The sequence below is a fragment of the Gossypium raimondii genome, chromosome 8, assembly GCF_025698545.1.
Source record: "Gossypium raimondii isolate GPD5lz chromosome 8, ASM2569854v1, whole genome shotgun sequence".
Classification (NCBI taxonomy): domain Eukaryota; kingdom Viridiplantae; phylum Streptophyta; class Magnoliopsida; order Malvales; family Malvaceae; genus Gossypium; species Gossypium raimondii.
In genome coordinates this window covers 46969820-46990938 of record NC_068572.1, presented here as the reverse complement: position 1 = coordinate 46990938, position 21119 = coordinate 46969820, and the positions used below count along the sequence as shown (strand labels likewise).

At 32.6% G+C, this 21119-nt stretch overlaps 3 protein-coding genes across 3 annotated transcripts; 1 reads left to right on the top strand and 2 right to left on the bottom strand.

The window, feature by feature from the left end:
• The first annotated feature begins 4517 nt into the window (after positions 1 to 4517).
• On the top strand, positions 4518 to 5459 carry LOC105793365 (protein BPS1, chloroplastic). Its single transcript, XM_012622279.1, has one exon. The coding sequence runs from the start codon at positions 4518 to 4520 to the stop codon at positions 5457 to 5459; it is 942 nt and encodes a 313-aa protein (XP_012477733.1).
• A 163-nt stretch (positions 5460 to 5622) lies between these two features.
• LOC105791736 (agamous-like MADS-box protein AGL15) lies at positions 5623 to 9094 on the bottom strand. Its single transcript, XM_012619943.2, has 8 exons — positions 8645 to 9094; positions 7615 to 7693; positions 7326 to 7390; positions 7121 to 7220; positions 6968 to 7009; positions 6407 to 6448; positions 6151 to 6323; positions 5623 to 6005 (listed from the first exon to the last, which is right to left on the bottom strand). The coding sequence occupies exons 1-8, from the start codon at positions 8824 to 8826 to the stop codon at positions 5933 to 5935; spliced, it is 756 nt and encodes a 251-aa protein (XP_012475397.1). The 5' UTR covers positions 8827 to 9094; the 3' UTR covers positions 5623 to 5932.
• Positions 9095 to 10086: 992 nt separating this feature from the next.
• LOC105791735 (uncharacterized) lies at positions 10087 to 13012 on the bottom strand. Its single transcript, XM_012619942.2, has 8 exons — positions 12712 to 13012; positions 12263 to 12376; positions 12062 to 12130; positions 11918 to 11937; positions 11781 to 11833; positions 11581 to 11611; positions 11390 to 11471; positions 10087 to 10528 (listed from the first exon to the last, which is right to left on the bottom strand). Exons 1-8 carry the CDS (start codon positions 12896 to 12898, stop codon positions 10326 to 10328), a joined length of 759 nt encoding a protein of 252 aa, XP_012475396.1. The 5' UTR covers positions 12899 to 13012; the 3' UTR covers positions 10087 to 10325.
• Between the last annotated feature and the right edge of the window lie 8107 nt (positions 13013 to 21119).

Here is a 21119-nt window from a genome sequence, read left to right as displayed (position 1 = left end):
AGTCGGTCCAGTTCAACGCCTGCATCCCCCCTGTTTCTGGACATAAAAGTAGTGTCATTCTAGAGCCCTTCCCTCAAGATTTAACAACACAATCTTTATCTTGTCACCTTCAACCATAGCTTTATCCTCGAAATACTATTTTAGTTTGAACCACCACGCCCTAAAGTACGAACCATCGAAATAAAGATAAGCCATTATGTAATTTCTTTCTGACAACACCTCTGGTTGGGCACGATTTAGGTCTCCTTCCACCAGTGATGGTGTTCCGTGGTGAAAACCTCATATTGTCTCTTTAGAGGAAAACCAATGGGAGGTCCTCCTAGAATCCCTTTCTTTTTTCTCGAGCAGCTTCGTTGTTGGTAGACCCTGATGAACCAAAGTACTATTCAAATAAAACGAGAAGTTCAGATCTAAACTCTTCCTTGAACCCAAGTAAGCGAGCTTCAAACTTGGCATCCAATCTCGACTCTATTTGTGATAGTTCTCCTTGCACCTTCACCATTTCTTATTGCAGAACATTGACTTCCTCTTAAACACAAGTAGTTACACCTTCCCTGGCCATCAGAATTGGTAGCTTTGATTTCCTATTAAGAGTTAAACCAGAATGTAGAAATTTGCAGAAATAAAATTAATAGGAAGAAAAGAAAAGAGAAAAAAATTAGATGAGGAAAGAAAAATGTATAAATTGTATAGTTGGTTATTCTCCTTACATCTAGACAATATTTAAAATGAAATAAAACAAACAATTGACAACTGTCTTGCCAAAATAACTAATCGTCTGTTACTTGAAAGATTAAAACGCATCGTTTTCATTAAGGTCGAAACGCTCCGTTTTGCTCCAAGCCAATTACACACTATTTTATTCTGCTCAAATTTTAGCTCATATCAGTCTGTCGATGATGGGAATAAAATTCAGTGTTAGAAAGACTAGTGGATTCCTATTGTTGGTCCTTTGGTTAATTATATACCTGCCTATGCTAATGTTAATACTGATTTTTTGCTTAGTGATTTGATCACAGGAGAAGGCAACTAGAACCTTAATTTTTTACAAGTTTGGCTACCAGAGGAGATTTTTACTCACATTATGGGAATTCCTCCTCCTCACCCAACTGAAGGACTTGATAGATTGTCTTGGCACTATACTTCAATCGGCGCTTTCTCTATTAAAAACGCATACAATGTGTTGAAAGAGGATTCTTGGAATTCTAATGATGAGTTATGGAAGAGAGCGTGGAATATTCTGAGTCTGTACAGAGTCCATTTCATTTTTTGGACAGTTCTTAAGCAGAGACTTCTCACCAATATGGAAAGAGTTAGGCGTGGCATAGCTGTAGATTTTTCTTGTTCGGTCTGTGAACATGATTCTGAGGACATTTTGCACATTATTCGAGATTGCACATTGGCTAAGGAAGTCTGGAAAAAGGTAGTCCCGTAAATACAACAACCTTATTTTTTCTCTAACTCTTTGCACGAATGGACCTCTTTTAATTTGCAAGACACTTTGATGCTTATTGATGGGGAAATCAGTTGGGCTTGCCTCTTCAGGTTATTAGCTTGGTGCTTATGGAATAATCGAAATATTTTCATCTTTCAAAGGAAATCCTGGAGTTCTAGGGAGATCATTAAAGTTTCCGTGTGTTAGGCCAAACAATCTTCTTGGCTCCTAGAGATGGTTCGATTGATAACAAGGCTTACCTCATGAGGAGCTTTTACCCAGGGATTAGACATTTCTTAATACCGATGGTACTGTTCAAGTAACGTCAGGAAGAGCAGTTGTTTGAGAAGTGGTACGAGATGGTACTGGTGATTGGGTGATTGGTTATAATAGATTCCTAGGGAATTGTTTGATTTTTTATGTAGAACTTTGGGGCATTCTAGATGGCTTAAAACTCATCCAACGTAGAGGTCATAGCAATGTGGTTATTCACGCCGATCAGAAGAATACACCGTATTTTGTCCCAAGAAAGTCAATAGATTTTAAGATACATTCCCAGGAAGGAGAATCAATCTGTTGACTATCTTGCCAAGTTGGCCTTTGAAAGTAAGTAGAATTTACAACTAGTTGAGACCCTTCAGATGCAATGTTAAATTTCCTTTAAAGAGAGGAATTTTAGTACCTCTCGAATAGTTGATTTAATTTAATTTTGTTATCTTTCTTTTCACCAAAAAAAAATTAGCTCATATCATAGGAGTTTAATTTTCATTGACCCAATTACTTTATGATGGGATTCAGAAGCAGCAAGCCACGAATTGAGTTTTAATTCATCGCGACAGAATTAGGGGTGAGCATTCGATCGAATCGAATCGAATCGAATCGAAAATTTTCGAGTTAATCGAGTTTTCGAATCTTATTTTATCATCCTAACTTTATTTGAAGTTTTCTCGAATCGAGTCGAGTGAGATGGAATTCGAATCGAATCGAATCGAATATATTTGTTCGAGTTAAATTTTAAAAAATAATTTTAGGTCCTTGTAACCATTGTCACCCATCATAATAAAATTTGTCCACCTTAATCAAATTTTTATTAACTTTCATCACCTCATAATTTATTTATTAATTTTTTATATCTTGGTTAGCTTATTTGTTTGCTTAGTTGTTTCAATTATCTTGATTCTTGTCACTATGTATTTTGGAATTAAAAATATATTAAATATAAAAATATGATTTTTAATAAAATTTATTTTAAAAATAAAATTTGAAATTGATACAATATAAAATTTTAACACGAATATTTTATGGCATAATTAAGAATTCAATTTTAATGTAAATATTCAATATGACTAAACAATTCAATAATATAAATAATATAAAATGTGAAATTTAATTTAATAATATAAATAGTATATATAAATAAAATTATTACTATTTATGTTTAGTGATTTTTTGGATAATTTTGATTTTTATTTGAGAGTAAAGGGTGAGAAGTAAAAGTTTAGGGGAAAATAAAAGTTTTGGGAATAAAAGTTTGAGGAAAGTAAATAGGGGAGTAAAATTTTGGAGGAAAATATTAAAAAAGATTGGAGGGGAGGGTTTGAGGTAGATGGGAGGTGGGATGGGAAGAGAATAAAAGTTTTAGGGAAAAGTGGGAGGAGTAAAATTTTGGGGAAAATAAAAAGTTTTAAGGGTTTTGAGAGTAAAATTTTGAAAAAAATGAATAGAAGAGTAAAATTTTGGTGGGAAATGTATTTTGAGTAGATTGGGGTTGGGAGGAGGAGTAAAAGTTTTGGGGAAAAGTGGGAAGGAGTAAAAGTTTTGAGGAAAAGTAAAAAGTTTGAGAGTTTAGGGTAAAACTGTAAAATATTATAGTTTGATATTGAATTATTCAATTATTGAGTTATTCAATTGAAAACTCAACTCGATTCGAACTCGAAATTCGAAAAAAAAATTCAAGTTGATTCGAATAACTCGATTAACTCGAATAACTCGATTCGTTTAACTCGAAATTCGAATTTTTTTTCAATTTTTTCAAGTCGAATCAAATTTTGCTCACCCCTAAACAGAATGGGTCGGCCACCAAACAAGTTGGGGGCAATCGAAACGAACCCATCGTCGTTCTCTTTGTATCTATTCTTCTTTCAAAAGATGTCTAGGATATTTTGGGAAATTTTTCTTTTTTTGGTTTTTGTATCTATTCAATAATGCTGAATAATAATTGATTCCACGAAATGATCCAAACGCAGGATTCAGTATGGCGTGTTGAATGAGGTTTAACATTAATATTCCACAATTTCCCCATGTCTTGACGGTCCACTAATTTCCTCAACCCCAAAAACAACATCCACCCCATCTTTCATTAAAATAGAGTATTAAAGAATTATAAAACCTGTGGAATTCATCCAACACGACTGCCGCCATACAAGTTGCGATGATAAAGCCCAGTAGAAACCCGTGGAATTCATCCAACACGACTGCCTTTATAAAAACGTTTCAAGTGCAATTGTCTTGAAACCCTATTGGTCAATGGTCACTACACAAGGCTGTGCAATCAATCACTTTACTTACCGTGTAAGAACAGAAACCTACAGCTAAGTCCTACTTGTCCTTTTTAATCAACTAGATCAACGAACAGTATTAGTTGCCACTTTATTGCATGCATCACCCATCATCAACATACACCCCTTTTATTAATTCATGTGTCTAATCCTTAACAAAAAGATTATCAAAAGTAATCAACAACTAGAAATATTTATTAACTTCAACTTTCCAGGACTATTATGAATAAAAAATTATTTAAAGACCAAATTAAAAAAATATACCTGCCCTCTCCCTCAAGTCCTTACAAAACCGTGTTCCGCATACACTAAAAAAAAAAAAACAGGATAAGAACATTTGACTACAGCTAATATGGTGGCCTATTGTTTTGCAACTTCTGCTGTTTTATGTTGAGCTGAAGCAACACCAACCTCTTGACTTTCCTTCTTTCTATAAATAAACCAAATTTCAACAATCTTACCCAAACTCAAACGAAACCTTATCAACAAAACTAAACCCAAAAAAACTTCTGTTGTTGTCTTCAATGGTACTCTTGGTACAAAGGCTTAGTAAATTATACCACAAGCTGGAAAATCACTACCACCACCACCACCACCACCAAGCAGAGGTTGATGCTTTGTCAGCTTCTCTACAGGCTTTTCGGTCTGATGTTTCGAATTGTGTGAATCAGTTGTTGCATCCAAAACCTGGTTCAGAAATCTTGTCTTTTTCATGGATTCAGCGATGTTTTGAGTTACTTCCTGTTATCAACAAGGCGTTTCTGAAGCTGGTTGGGGATATAGACTACCCCTTGAGCTTCTGGGATGTTGCTTCCCTCGATGAGTATCTTAACTACGGCTTGCATTTACTGGAGCTTCTCAACTGTGTTACTTCTTCTCTTTCTCACTTGGCACAGGCTCGGCTTTCCTTTGCTCATGCTCTGAACCTTGTGGAGAGTTCACCTTCTACGGCGATTGAACATCTCAAAGCAATCCAGTCCCAAAGTTCAAGCAAGGACTTAAAGGGACTAGTGAGAAACAAGGAAGGTGGTGAGGGGAAATTGTCTTCTTGCAAGGAAAGGGTAGTCCATGAAGCTTTGATGGAGGTAAAGAGTGTTGGGTTATGGGTATTTGGGGTTGTTTTGGCTACCTTGTCTGGAGAGACCAAACCATACTTGGAGATCAAACAAGTGATTGTCAGGTTCAATTCTGCTTTGTTAATTGATGTAGATTCATGTGTTTTTGAGGTTATGGTGGAGAAAGGTGAGACATTAAAAGAGGTTAAGGAGCTGAACAGTGCAGCAAATTCCCTAGTATCAGCAATCCTTTCTGGGAAAACCAGTGATGCAGCCATGGATTTCGGTGGAAAGTTAGGTGTTTTCGAGAAGGAGATGGATGCTTTAGAAAAGCAAGTGGATGCCCTGTTTTCGAGTGTATTGGCAGCCAGAAATGAACTGCTTAACGGTGTTCGGCAACGCAAGCAATAACATCAAAATCCCCAGTTTCTTATGTAAATAGAAGAAAAAATACGTACATACACATTTGTGTGACATTTTTTTTATATATTGTATCTTCAAAATTATTAATGGAAATAGAACAGTTTTTCTTGCTAAAGTCCGGAAATAGAACAAAATTTTCTGAGTCACCAAATGAAACACTGAACTGCAACCTCATTAATTCATGTTGGTAATGGGAAATTGCAATGGAAAGCAAAACTAGGACCATTTAGATACAAAAAGGAAAGCCTATTTGCGAATATCCTCGCTCTTTCACCTAAAGTGTATCCATTACCTGAAAATAAACATCTATAACTTCACTGTGTTTACTTCTGTAATTTGGACAAATAGTTCTTTAAAAAACTACCAAACGAGAGTCACTTGTAACAGATCCATATCTTGGTTTTGTCATCCCCATTAGAGAGGCAAAGGGAACAGCATTAAGGAAAGAATCATATTGGCCCCTACTGGCTCTCTGAGTCATTGGAATGGCTTTCTCTTTCAGGTTTCTTTCTCTTGTGATGATCACTAGGCAACCTGATATCAAAGAGGGACATTGTTTGAGACTAAACAATATAGTAAAAGATTTGACTAAAATAGCATGATAAGGGCAATACTTTGATAATAGTATAACTCAGTTCTTATTGTTTCCCAAGTGTTCCCAAATGTAAGAAATAAATACCCCAAATACAAGGTCGTGTCTGAATCTCCCTTTTCAAGGTTGCAAGCACAGGTCACATCTGGACCACGAACGTTATGGCTCATCAGAGAATTCTTCCTTTCAACAGGATAGTACTCAAGATAGGATCGGACCAGGTGATCAGTTGATGGAAAGAAACCTCTTAGCTCCTCAACCTGCATTGTTCGGCAAAAATAAAAATAGTTTCAGGTGACCATAATGAATGATTTCCAGGTTTGTAAAGGGAAATATAACTTGCCTGCCTGCGTAAAGTTTCATTCTCAAGCATCACCCGCTGCTCCTGGAAACAGAAATTCAATTAGACTAATAATTAACTTGAAGGTTTAAAAAAAACAATCGTTTTTAAATGAATAGATTTTAATCCACTTCATTGTCTGATACACAACAGGAAAGATGCATGGAACTGTAACTTTTAGCCATTCTCAGTGTGAGATATTTCACAAATGTAACTACTTTCCATAAACTTTTCATTTCCCACTTTCGTCCCATCCTTCTGGTTCCAACCATTTCAATACTGCCATCCTTAATATTCTCACTTTAGAGTAACTTCAGGTGTTTATAGCCAATGTGTTACAAGTTTCATTAGACCTTGCCTCCTCCACACAAGTATAACCAAGCATTCTCCAAAAGTGATCAGGATCTGATTTTCTTTGAAAAATGAAATTATAATTGGAGATAACTTGAGCACCCATCTTAATTGTTCAAAAATATGATTTTTTTTAGACAAAACAAAGACATAAAAAGTTAACTCTCTCTCTATATATATATAACAGGACATGCAGAGTGGGATCTGGCATACCTGTAATCTCGATTGCTCTAGTTGTTCCATAAGCAGTTGTTCCTGAAATGGTAGGATTCCTATTAAGTCCTCTAAAGGTAACAGACTGTTTCTAGAAATGAGTGTGCAATTAACTTAATTGATCTGTTGAATTTGGAGAAAATGTCATACAACCTTCTTCTCCTTCACTGATAACAACCCTTCACTTAGCTGCTGCTCCAGGACCTCAAGCTCTTTCAAGCTCACGCTGGTCAAGTTCTTACCCAACAGCTGTCTACAAAATCAGAAAAAAGAAACAATTATTTTAAGGAAAAGTAATTTATCTGTATTGGAGAAAAATATAACACTTAAAACAAAACAGGTAATTAAGATGACATACAACTGTTTCATTTGCAGCTTTGCAACTTCATCCTTCAGATTATCCGCCTCCTTACAGACTTGTTTCTGCAAACAAGTGTACACTTGAAATCATCCATATGTATACTTTCAGCATAAAACCATAGCAAGGAAAAATAAATAAATGAAACAGAAACATATTTGGAAAAGAAAATTTAGTCAACTTATGTTTCAACTGGTAGTAACCACATACAGATGAAGAAATTGAAATATGTTGTTTCAAGACCAATGGAAACCGGATTTGTGTATGTAAAGCATAAAATGCAGATTACCTCTGCTTTATGTTCGACTAGAGCCATCTCGGTAGAACCTTGCAAACACTTGTTGTATCTAGAAAATGTTTTCTTCATGCTGCACGAACAAATGAATAAGACAATACCTTTCTCTCTAAAAAGAAGAAATTAGGTGCATAGTCTTTATATTAGAACATTCATCCCTCCCATTACATAAAGTTAGACTATGAGCCCAATCAACACGCACTTTCTAATCTCCTATAGCAGGATGCCTCCCCTATCTCACTAATCTGTTATCCCTGGAGCTAACATGTAGACACACACATTGATTAACATGTGCTTGTCATCAAAGGCCAACACTCCAAAGATACCAAGTTTCTATTGAAATCTCAATGAGAAACTCAGTTGAGATATAAAAGGAATATAGCTTCTCACTGATGTAGGTAGAAAAGCAAGCAAACAAACAAATGTTAAGAATTTTGAAAATATTCTATCCTTGCAATCCCAAACAAAACCTTACAGTAACAATAAATAAATTTAACGTGTCTCAGGAAAAAGTGAAAAATTTAAATTTACATGAACACTTGCAATCCAAACATGCAAAGCAACAATTAAGGAACAAAAGGTAACATAAAAACACAATTCTACAAAAAGTTGTTTCTTCCTCAAACCCATTTTTTTCCCAGTTAAAAAGTTCATTGAACAAAATTTAGCCTTTTTTTTCCTTAAGATAATAATAAACGTACTGTGGATCATCAAATATAACAATTTTGAAAGGGAGAAAAATGGCAGGGCTGAAAATTTCATAACAAAATGACAGAAAATAACAGAAAGTCGAAAGTATCAGCAGAAACAAATTCAAACAAACATGCAGGAATTCAAACAAATCAAAATTCCCAAAACCCACTAAACTACACCATTATGATCATCAAAAGTAATGAAAAATGTCATAAATAATAAAGGGTAAGCCTCAGTTATAATCCAACCAAAAAAAAAACCAACTCATGCAATGATAAGAACATAAAAGAAGAAAAAAGAAAATTCATTTTTTAAATATATAAATATATACCCAGAACTGGAAAACTCAAATAGCTTGCCAGTATTGGAGAAAATGATGACAGCAACCTCAGCATCACATAGAATAGCCAGTTCCTTAGCCTTCTTAAGCAACCCAGCACGCCTCTTGGAGAATGTAACTTGCCTGCTATTAGCATTCTCTATTCTCTTTATCTCTATTTTCCCCCTACCCATTTTTTTTTTCTCTTCTCTGTTTCTTCTAGAAAAACAGAAAACAAGAGGCAAAAAAATTCAATTCAATGTTTGAGAGACAAAAGAAGAAAGACCAACAACTATTCGCCTTGAGTTTAAATTTTGCTTTTGATCATTAAAAAGAAAGAAAGGAATGCTAATTTTAGTGAAAAGAGAAGATTTAAAAAAAAAAAACTGAAAAAGGAAAGGCGTTTTTTAGAGACTGGAAACGACAAGTTCTTGCATGGCGCTCTGTAATTCTATTTAGAGTGCCTCGCATGATTTCCCTTCGCCACATTTGGAGAGAGATTACATTTTTAGGTACTGGTGCTGGACCCCACCTTTGCATTTACCACTTAGAAAGTATCAATTTTCCATTTTTGGGAGTTTTAATGGTTGAATTTGAATCTTTGATTTTTGCTATATATATAATAATGCTAAATCTTTGAGAAGGGGGGATTTTGGTTGCTATAAATTGCATCTTTGGATTTACCATATCTGCTAAAATCTACCTCTACATATATCTATCGGATTTTGGTAGTATGTATGTACCAAATTTGGAGAAGAGTCACAATGTTTTAAATTCTCCCTTTTTTGCCACTACTGCTACCATTTTACAACAATGCTTTTTTTAAGCTTTATTTCCCAAGTTCCTTCTTTCTCTCCCTAAAATGTTTTATATTGTTGGTTACTATCCAAGTCTAATTAAATATTTAGATATTTTAAAATTTCCAATCATTTTTTCAGGCATCCAACCCCAGAAAAGTCCAAATTCAAAGGCAATAAAATTCTTTTTATATGTATAATCAAAATTATAAGCATCAAATCAAAATCTACACCTATTACCTCAATAAACAATGTAAATCCTGATAATTGATATCCGAGTAACTATGGCATTTGAATATGTATACTATCCAAATTTGCAGCATATGAATCTACAAAAATAAATAATAATTTTCATAAATATCATCCCTATTAAAATTCATAAATAAATTGATTTATCCAACTGGATTCAATTAAAACCAATCTTATTCGATTATAATTAAAAATTGATGAATTACTAAATAAAACTAATTAAACCCACCGATTTAACCAATAAATCACTGACCTCATTCTCCACATAAATGAAAATTTATCCCACAGTCGAATTTAAGTGTTTTAACAGCTAATAGGGAAAAAATCTCCCTGGTGGAGAAAAGCAAGTAATAAACCTTCATTTGGACCTTTTGACAAAATGCGAGTATTAATCCACTAAAAACATAATTATAAGCTGAATGTTTTGCATTTTATTTGTGTCCAACAGCAGACTTAATATTTCAAACCACAAAAAAAATAATACAGAATTCCTTTTTCTGGGTTACAAACAATATTTTTTTCCCTACTAAAATGTCCTAAGTGGTAACAATAATTATACAAATGCTTATGAATCCAGATGTGATGTTGAAGCTTGTGAAAACAGTATAAAATGCTACCTCTGCACTTCATTCATTTTACTCTTTTCACTATAAAATCTCAGATGTTAATGGATAGGTGGGTATGTTCCTTAGCTCTGTGTCATCCATCTTTTTGCAAACATATATGAAGTGAGAATCCGGGTCTTCCAAAACAAAGTCCGCAGGAAGTAATCCCTTTTCCGTGATTGGAATTGGCTCCAAGTACGACTTTGTCGATGAACAACCTCCAGGCCTCTTAAAATCCGGTCTGGCTGCAGATGAAACAAAAAGTGCGTTAAGAAAACAGTTTGAAACACGCTAAAACTAAGGTTCCTTCTTCCTTGTGACCAATGGACTTGCTGGTAATGATGCAGAAATTACATATCCTTTTGAATTTTTTATATGCAAACAATTAAATGAATGGAGCCAGTACACCTTTTTTTCTTACACATACAACATAGGATGTTAAGGATGATTCTATGAGACAAAGACTATCTCGGTTCTTTGGGGGGAAATGAACAAAGTTCGGTAATGTCCTAACTGACTTACCCTATCTGAATCTCCCTGATAGACATCGCCATTGTGTTTGACACCCCATTGCATGCAAGGGTAGGACAGCATTGGTTTCTAGAAAGAACATCAGCATGTTTGGATTACAATAAAAAGACCTTTTATTTGGTCATCTTATTTAGATAGCTTCTTGGAAAGATCTCTGGCTTTAGAGTGTCTAGAAGTAATTGTGGGAAGAGTAGCAAAGGAGAAATGCTAGCACCATTTAAGTTCCTAAAGAAGTAACGCCCTCTGATCCGTGTTTCCTCAGATCAAGAAAGCCAGGCAAAGTGGGGATTCAAATTCCAACAAAAGAACAAGGCGGAGGGATAAAGCAAAGAGAGTACAAAATGGGCTTTAGGTGGTTCTCTTAATGATTAGAGAAACATAATCCAATCGGGCAAAGTCGTGCAAGATTAACATAGTCACAAAAGAAGGAAATCCTAACTAGCATTTGAAATTCCCAGTCCCACGACTAAAATATTTGCATAATTCCAGAATTTTTTCAGAAGAAACAACAGTAATCTGAAACCATATGATATGAAAGATAGTCAAACGCATAAATGAAAAGAAATAGAACTTACGTAGGTTGTACAAAAATATATTCCAACCATACACTGGCCGGTTCAAATGAGGCATCCTTGCTGAAGGATCACCGTAAGTTATCTGGTAAAGGCACATTTAATTACAAACATGTCATCCATTTTGAAGTTTCAGAGTAAAAAAAAAAGGGAACAGTGCTAGAATCGAGTTTTCGGATTTGGGAAATGGTTACCAGCATATAGGTCCCTCCGGGTTTGAGAAGTCTACCAAGAAGAAAACAAAAGGGCATTTAGCTAGCAATTCCAAAAATGAGAGCATTAACAATTGAGGCAACTCCTATTTGACAATACTATATGTCTCTAGGGAAATCAAACAACAGGTTCACGTTACAAAATAAGGGATCTATGTAACAAAGACCATTAAGTTTAGAACCTGCTCACTTCGCCTAACATCCGAGAAGCACTTATTGGAGCATCAGTGCCACACTGAAACACATAAAAAGAACAAACCTTTAGAGTTTATAAAGCAAACAAAAGAAACAGTTCAAGCATTTGAAAAACGTATCATACCATCAAAGAATCAAGAGTTCCTAAATCAAATTTCGAGCAGCTCATGAGTAGCGATTCAGAAACAACAAAAAAATTAAGTTTCATTAGCATTTGAAGCAGAAAGTCAGCAACTTTTGACAAACTAATGGAAACATGATGCCATACCTTTATCCATAACACTGTCAAAAGATTCATCTGGGAAAAAACTCATATCCCTGACATCCATTTGCATGTCTATTTAGGGTCCATCAAGGAAACCACAGAAACAGGTATAGCAAATGGAACACAATGCAAGAATCACCAAAAACAAAAGTAAAGTGTTGAGAGGCTTTCCCCGCATTCTCTCATAGTTAAAAAGAAGGATACATTTCAGCTGAGGAACAAACTCATATTTCCTTCTCATCATGTCAATAGCCACTGAGGAAATATCAATGTTCATAATGTCTTCATATCCATCCTTGGCCATATCCTCAGACATAACTACCAAAAAAAAAAAATAGAAGCATTTTTTCTCACAAAAGTAATCCCCTTAACATATATGAAAAATGCTTTCTTTGATTTTCTTTTACGACATTTCCCACACTTAGCATGCAAGCAAAACCCTAGATTTGAAGTTGCAAACCCATAGGCCTAAACAACCAAATCCGTCAAAATTCAATATTTCATCCATTACCCTTTTTCCCACACTTGCTCAGCAAACACAATATCATGCAGTTAGTTAAGTGAATCAGAAAACACCAACCAAGAATGCCATTTAAAAGTAGTTATTTAGAAATAGTAATTAAAAAAAAGAGAGGCGGTGAGGAGAAAATTACGGGCATTTCCACAGCCGACCATGAGAACACGAGAGGAAGTAGGGACATAGCGACGAACAAAAGGGCGAAGAGAAGAGTAACGTTGGTACCAGTCAAAGGCACCACCAGCTTCTTGAATATAACGGGAGTCCCAATACAAGGCATCGCCATAGTTGTAGGTGTTGCAGCTTGAAACATCACGGAACATCTTCTTCTTCTTCCCTCCTTCGTTTTATTTATTTATTTATTTATTTTCCTGAGTTGTTTCCAGAACAGTGTTTTTTTAGAGGGGGAAGTGGGGGGTTTGGTGAGGGAAACGGGATGGAAAGCAAGAAGAGGTAAAGAGTGTGGGAGCGTGTGGGTGGACGTGATTTGGGGGTTTGGCGGTGGGGTCAATGGGGGCACAAGGTGTGGTTTAGTTTTTGCTTTAATGGAGGCTTATGCCTCTAATCCCAAACATCATCTTACTCTCACAAGGAACCTTCTTTTTTTCTTTCTTTCTCCCGTCTTTTTCAAGGTCTTTAGATACGGAGGAATTGGTCAAATCATTAATTCCCGGTATAAAAATAAAAATTGTTTTAATCAATTTTTTTCTATTTGTATAAATTTTCGAGTCAACTATCTTGGTTCAAACAACCATGGTCCTTTTTCTCTGTTCACCAAATTTATTTTTGGATAAAAAAGTTGAAATAGGTGTATTTTTCATAATTTTGGAATTTAATTATTATATTTTTATTTTTAAAATTTAATTTCTCTATTTTTAGATTTTAAATTCAATTTTAACTGTTAATTTTTCTTAAATTTGTTAATGTGACATTTTAAAAAACTCATTTTATATTAATATAAATAGGGTGGCAGAGATCCCAGCACCATAAAATGAAAAATTTACCTTTAATCTTTTTATAATTTTAAAATTTTAAATTAGTATATAATAAAATTACACTTTAACCCTTAAGAATAAGAAAAAATGATTTAATCTTTTAAAATTATAAAGATATAGGCTATTAAAATGGTAAAATTTTACTTTTACTATCATAAAATATACAACTTTATTCCCGCCCCTCACAAAAATTTCGGCTTTGCCCTAAATGTAACTAAAAAATGACGTTGTATTGAACTTGAAGTTAAAAAATAATTTTAACAATGTTAATAGTTGGATTTGAATTTTAAAATTAAAAATAAAAGACTAAATTCCTATAAATAAAAGTACAAAAATTAATTTTCAAATTAACATAAATATAAAGATGTACGACATATTTTAATCTACATCATCAATGCTTGTTTAAAAAATCATAATTTTATTACATATTAAAAGTATTGTACTGAGGTAACCGTTGATAATGACTGATTTAGCCACGCTTAGATGACAATTTCATAAAAATTAAAAATATAATTTCTAAAATAAGAAATATTTAAAATGTTAAATTATTAAAATTTTGTTAAAATTTAGAAGAAATTATAAAAAATTCTAATAATTATTGAAATTAATAAAAATAAAATTTATAAACAACCCGGTTATTTTTCTCTTAGTCATCAAATTGAATTAAGAATTCTATTATCGTGTATTCGCATAGAAATTACAAATTTAGAATACATATTTGTCTTTTAAAAGAACAGACAATAAATAATGAAACTTAAGGTTCAAAACTAATTAATCATAAAAACACATAAAATATGTATAATATTAAAATAAAAATAGATTAAACTGTGAGTAAAACAAAATTTAAACACATAAATACATCATATTAATAATACTAAATGCAGTATAATTATTGATCATAGTGTTGTCATCAATTTTTGAGTTAGTGTCGAATTGACTTGTGACACCAACCCAATTAACAACTTATTAATGTATACAATAGGTGGAGAAAATAAATTAAACATATTAAAATAAAAATGCATAAAACACAATCGAATAGAAGCTTTCATAGTGTGGGTTTAAATTTCATCATATTTATATTTAATTGACTTTTGTTAAGATAAAACACTAAAACACTTTCAATTAATATAACTTAATTTAATTATGAAATAATATTTTCGTAATTTTTCCAAGTGAATGAATAACCCACTTGAGGATAATGCCAACATAAACTAAAATTTGTCTATATCAATATCACAATGCAGTTAAAGAAAAAAATAGAGAGAACGAGAGATGGTTTAGTTAATCTTTAGCCATCATATCCGACTTCCCTTTTTATGCTAGGATAATATCATACATGATCCCTGAAAATGCATCACCTTTTCAATTTAGTCCATTCACTTCGGAATTATATTTAAAATTTTAGTTTCATCTTAATTTTTCAATGTAGTCCTCAAATTTAGAGTTATATTTAAAATTTGTTGTTTTTAATTAAAATTGTTAAACTATACTTTTTAAAAGTTAAAATTGAAGTATTGAAATACAATTACTTATAAAATCTGAAAGTTTAAGAATTACAGATTAAAGAGGTACTATTTTTAAGAAGAATGTAATGATTTACTTTTGAATCTACAAAATGGATGGACTATATTGAAATTTTAATGAGCTTGCAAGGACTATTCATGATATTATTCCATCTTAAAAGTCACGCGAGAGGTGAAGTTGGCCTGTGGTGGTGCGGACTTCCCTATACGGATGCACTTTAAAGTCCAATTTCAACTATAATTAATTCAAACTAATTATATTAAAGAAATAAGCCTAATAGATTTTCTAATAAAAGCAATATTCATTGTTATTATTCTTATTCTTTAATGTGGTTTTCAATTTTTTATTTTCTTATTTTATCCTTTAAATTAAAAGTTTTTTTTTACATCAAACTCGATTAATGCTTATAAATTTAATGAAAAAACAATCTAAACCAATAAAAAATAAACAAGTTAACAATTAATTCATATTTTTAATTATTTTAAACAATGAGATCGGAAATAGATAGTCCAATTCAAGGGGCAAGAAATGAGATGATAATGTTGGGGATAGACTCGTATAAGCAACGAACAAGTAAAATAGAGAAGATTAAACACATAAATATTTACGTGGAAAAATCCTCTGAAGATGATAAAAACTTAAGCAAAGAAGACTTCGACTTTTCACTAAATGAATAAACAAACGATAATACAATATGGAGAAAATAAACCTAAATGTACTAAACATACAAAAACAAACCCCGAAACTAACTCGCTAACGAAATTCTCTCCATAATTAACACGAAAACTCTCATCAAAACTAATCTTCAACTTCAGTTGTAACCTTCAAAGAAAAGCTCTTACTAATTGGCATGTCTAAATCAGGGTTGTAAAGGCTCTTTAAATAGGCTCAATACTAAGGATTAAAATGACTAAAATAACCCTGAAGTAATCAGAGTCCAACTGGAAGAAGAAGTCATGTTAGCCCTTCTTTGGTTGCTCATTAATTCTCGTCTAAGGTGTCTGTAACGTGTCCGATAAATGCGAGGCACACCCCACAAATCTCCACATTGACTTGTATTTTGTAGGATGTCAACCAAATCTAAACCATGCTCGAATTTGGAAACTGAATGACTCTTAGACTTCAAATCAAAGTTGTATATTGCCATAAAAGACAGTAATACCCGAACAGGAGAGAAAACATCAACTCTTTCCACCTGATTGTAACCCTCTAAGACCAACCTTGCCTCAAACACTCTGTGAACCATTTGAGCCTTAAAGACCAAAAGGGGATGAGATTCTTCCCTAAATTAGGCACATGCTTGACATCTAACATGACTCCACCTTCAACTAGATTATATGTGGAGAACAACGAATCATCACCCTTGTACTTGACCACATCAACTACCTCTATACTTATCAGAAATTGCTAGAAACTAAAATTTGTGATCCTGTTAAACTTCTCGATATCCAAATTCGTTGTTGTGTCACTGAATGAGTTAATCTACGAAAGCCGAACCTGGCTCTAATACCAATTTATTGGGGATCGACCCGTATGAACAATGAACACGTAACACCCTATACCCGGTCCAATCGCTTGGCCTGAGCTATAAGGTATTACAACTATAAAACATTAACACTGTTCACTAACCAATCATAAATAACTAAATAAATCATTTCATAAATAAATTACAATAATTTCCATGCTAATCGATCATACCCAGACCTAAATCGAGCATACAAAGCATTTAAAATAAACCGGGAACAATTATGGGTTAAAATGAAACTTTTACAAAAAAAATTGAGTAAAAGTGCAAACAGGGGTCACACGGCCCTGTGACAGAGCTCTGCCCATGTGGCTCAAGAACATGTTTGTTTGGCCAAACCGTGTAACAACTTATACCCGTGTAACTCAGGGCCACACGACCTTGTCGCCAGGCCGTGCAACCCTTTGAGGCCGTGTGAATAAACCTGCACCAAAAATCAAAGAGGCCACATGGCCGTGTCATGCGACCATTTTTTTTGAACATTTTCCTCTATTAACTTTTCCCCCAAAATTTTACTCCCCTAACCCTCAAAACTTTTTATTTTCCCCCTAAACTTTTACTTTTCACCATTTACCCCCAAATAAAAAAATTATCAAAAAAAAACCTAAATAGTAATAATTTTATTTATATATACTATTTATATTATTAAATTAAATTTCACATTTTTTACTATTTATATTATTGATTTGTTTAATCATATTAAATCTAAAATTGAATTATTGATGATGCCATAAAATATTCGTGTTAAAATTTTATGTTGGTATCAATTTCACATTTTATCTTTAAGATAACTTTTATTAAAAAATCACATTTTTATATTTAATATATATTTTAATTTCAGAATACACAATGACAGAAATCAGAAGATAATTGAAGCAACTAAGCAAGCAAAGAAGCTAACCCGTATATAAAATATTAATAAATAAATTATGAGATGAAAGTTAATAACAAATTTGATTACGATGGGCAAATTTAATTACGGTAGGCGATAGTGGTTACAAGGACTCAAAGTTATTTTTTTAAAATTTAACTCAAACAAATATATTCGGTTTGATTCGATTCAAATTCTATCTTACTCAACTCGATTCGAGAAAATTTCAAATCGAGTTAGGATGATAAAATAAGATTTGTCAACTCGATTAACTCAAAATCTTTTCATTCGATTCGATTCGATCGAATGCTCACCCATAATTCAAACAATTCAACTGTGCCCTAACCATATACCATCATAAACACTTAAATACATAACATATAACCATTCAAAACTCAAACCACAATCAAGAACCAAAGTACCAATATTCAAGATTGACCAAAAATGAATCACCTATGGACATGCTACAAAACCAAGTTTTAAGTGATAGAAAGACTATTGAGTCAATACTAGGATAGCGTGAGCTTCTCGACGATCCACCTGACATTACAAGGAAAAAGGAAATAAGGTAACAGGTATTAAAACCAAGTAACTTACCTCAGGTTATAATTATGCACTACATGTTACCTAGCTTGGTAAAGTTTGCCTATCATGACAATTCAAATATAAAAAAGGCAAGTTCAACATTTATCAAACCATATAGTAACTCAGTCATATAATATTTCAATTCACTTATTCAACATTTCATTACCATTCACAAAACAAATAATCATTTAAATCAATTCACTATCTTAACTTATCATACAATCTACTTATTTACAATACATCCCATTTCAAATTAATGTCAAACATTAATTTTCATTTCATAATTTGAATTCTCAATCCAAATCATATTAATTCATCTTTATACCAAATAGATATTGAATGTCAATTAAATATTAATCACTACTTTATTCCATAATACTAATTATGAATCACATTCATCAATTTATCATGTTTTCAAGTTAGGCGTTTGGCCTTGTATAACTAATTCTCAATATGTATATACATCATCCGATCATCATATCATCTCATTTCACAAATAGACATTTCATTTCACATTTTTCTTCCATTTCTTATTCATTTGCCATCTCAATATCAGATACCACATCTCATATTCAATTTTCCAATTTCATGGATTTCAAATGCTTATTCATTATCATACTTTTTTATTTTTATCTCCCTATTAACACGGCTCGGACGGATACACGGATTCAACCAACACACCAGTTTGGCATTCAGTGCCTTATCGGATAAATCCGAAGCAAATAGTTACGCCCAACGCTTGTGAACTAGTTTGACACCCAATGTCTAATCAGTATAACCGAAGCAATTTGGCACCGAGTGCCTCATTAACTCGTAGCCAAAGTAACCCTGAACTCTTTCTAGCCTATGACATGCCAACTATATCCGACTCTACCCGAACAGTTAATAGGGTATTCATTACTCAATTTATTATTAATCAATATCTCAATTCACATATATTTTCATTATTAAATCATTCATCCATACTCATGACAACATCAATAATCTTTATATGCATTCAATTACACATTTATATCTATACACATTTTTCACATATATTCAATTCGGTCATTATCACTATCAATACGTCTAAATTGAATCAATTTAGCTCATTACATCAAATCATCACTTTATCATATAAAAATCCTGTTCCAGTCCAATTTAGGGTCAATTATTTAATTATGTCAATTTGTAATTCATTGTATTCAATTTAATCATTTAACTAACTTTTTTATATCGAATTGTAAACAATCAAAATTTTAATTAAACATAATTACAATTATAATTCTAAGTGCATAAAATTTAACTTAAACATACCACATGAACTTACTTGGTCAAGACAACAAACAAACGACTCTCTAAGGACTAATCTGTAATTTTGTTATTTCCGATTATCTTTAATTTGGTCCAATTTTTGAACTATTTAATAATTCAATTCAATTTATTAATTCAAACCCTCTTATTTCATCCAATTATAAACATGTATAAACTCAATTTAATTATTTGGTTGTCCTTAAAGTTTTACATTTTATTCAATTTAGTCCCTAAAACCGAACTTACTATATCTTCCAAATTTGAACTCCAAATTTTAAATCCGCTTCAATTATGTCCATAGACTTCCTCTTATTATCACAATTTACAAATATTTCATACCAATTTTAATATATTCACAATTTAGTCTATAACTCAAAACTAACAAAATTTACTTAACAAATTAATCTTATTTCATTTTAAGCTTCAAAATTTACCATAAACATTCAAAAACTTCAAATAATATCAATTGAAACTTTTAAAATTTTGTGCTTTTGAAAATGGAGATACGAATTAGCTAGACCTAGTTGCAACGATCTTAAAAACATAAAAATTATGGAAAATCGGCTTTGAAAAGCTCACCATGTAAGAAGAATTGCTTGGCCGAAATGGAAAAGCTCCAAAAATTGCCATTCGGTTGGAAAAAAAATAATGAAGAAGATGACTTCATTTGTTTATGTTTTTAATCTTTTAATTTATTTATTTTAACTTAATTTAACAAATATTTAATTATAAATATTCAACTATCTCATACTTTAACCGGTCACTAAGACAAAAATGGTTTAATTGACATATAAGGTTTTAAATAAATGTTAATTATGCCTTTTAACAAATAATACCTAATATTGATTAACTTTTATGGTTTTTATGATTTAATCCTTTTTCCTTAATTACTTAATTAATCATCAAAATTACCGGGCCAAACCTCAATTCACCTATATAAAAGCTCATGAATATTTAATAAAAATATTCACGGGCTTGATTTAAAGAAATGATGCCCCGATATCTCATTTTTCAAAACCACTTGACTTTCGATACGCACAACTTGTACCTTGACTAACTAGCCAATTAATAAAATCCATTAAATCACTATTCGCTATTATACTATATTTAACTCATAAATATTAATTATATATATATGGACTCTCTCGTCGGAATTGTGATCTCGAAACCATTGTTTCCGACACCACTGAAAAATAAATTGTTACAAAACAAGTAAAATAGAGAAGATCAAATAATATTTACGTGAAAATCTCCTTTGAAGAGGATTAAAAACACGAGTAAATGAGGCTTCGACTTTTCAATAAATGAGTAAACAAACAAGAGTACATTATGGAGAAAATAACTTAAATATACTAAACGTACAAAACTAAACCCCGAAAAACAAAGTCCTAACTCGAGAACAAAATTCTTTCCATAGTTACCACGAAACTCTCACCGAAACTCATATGTGACTACATCTTATTATCCTCAAGAAAAACCCTTGTTGATTGACATGCCTAAAACAGGGTTACAAAGGCCTTCTAAATAGACTTAATACTAAGGGCTAAAATGACTAAATAACCCTGTAGTAATCAGAGTTCAATTGGGATAAGAAGTCTTGTTGAGTTGTAAAAAACGTGGTTGTATAACATCAAGAATCTTCATGACGTCGTGATGTACTGGCTCTCCTCCTCACAACGTCATCGCCACGTCCGTTGCCAAAAAACAGTTGTCGCCCCGACGTCAGGCCTGTTTTGGCCCTTCTTCGATTG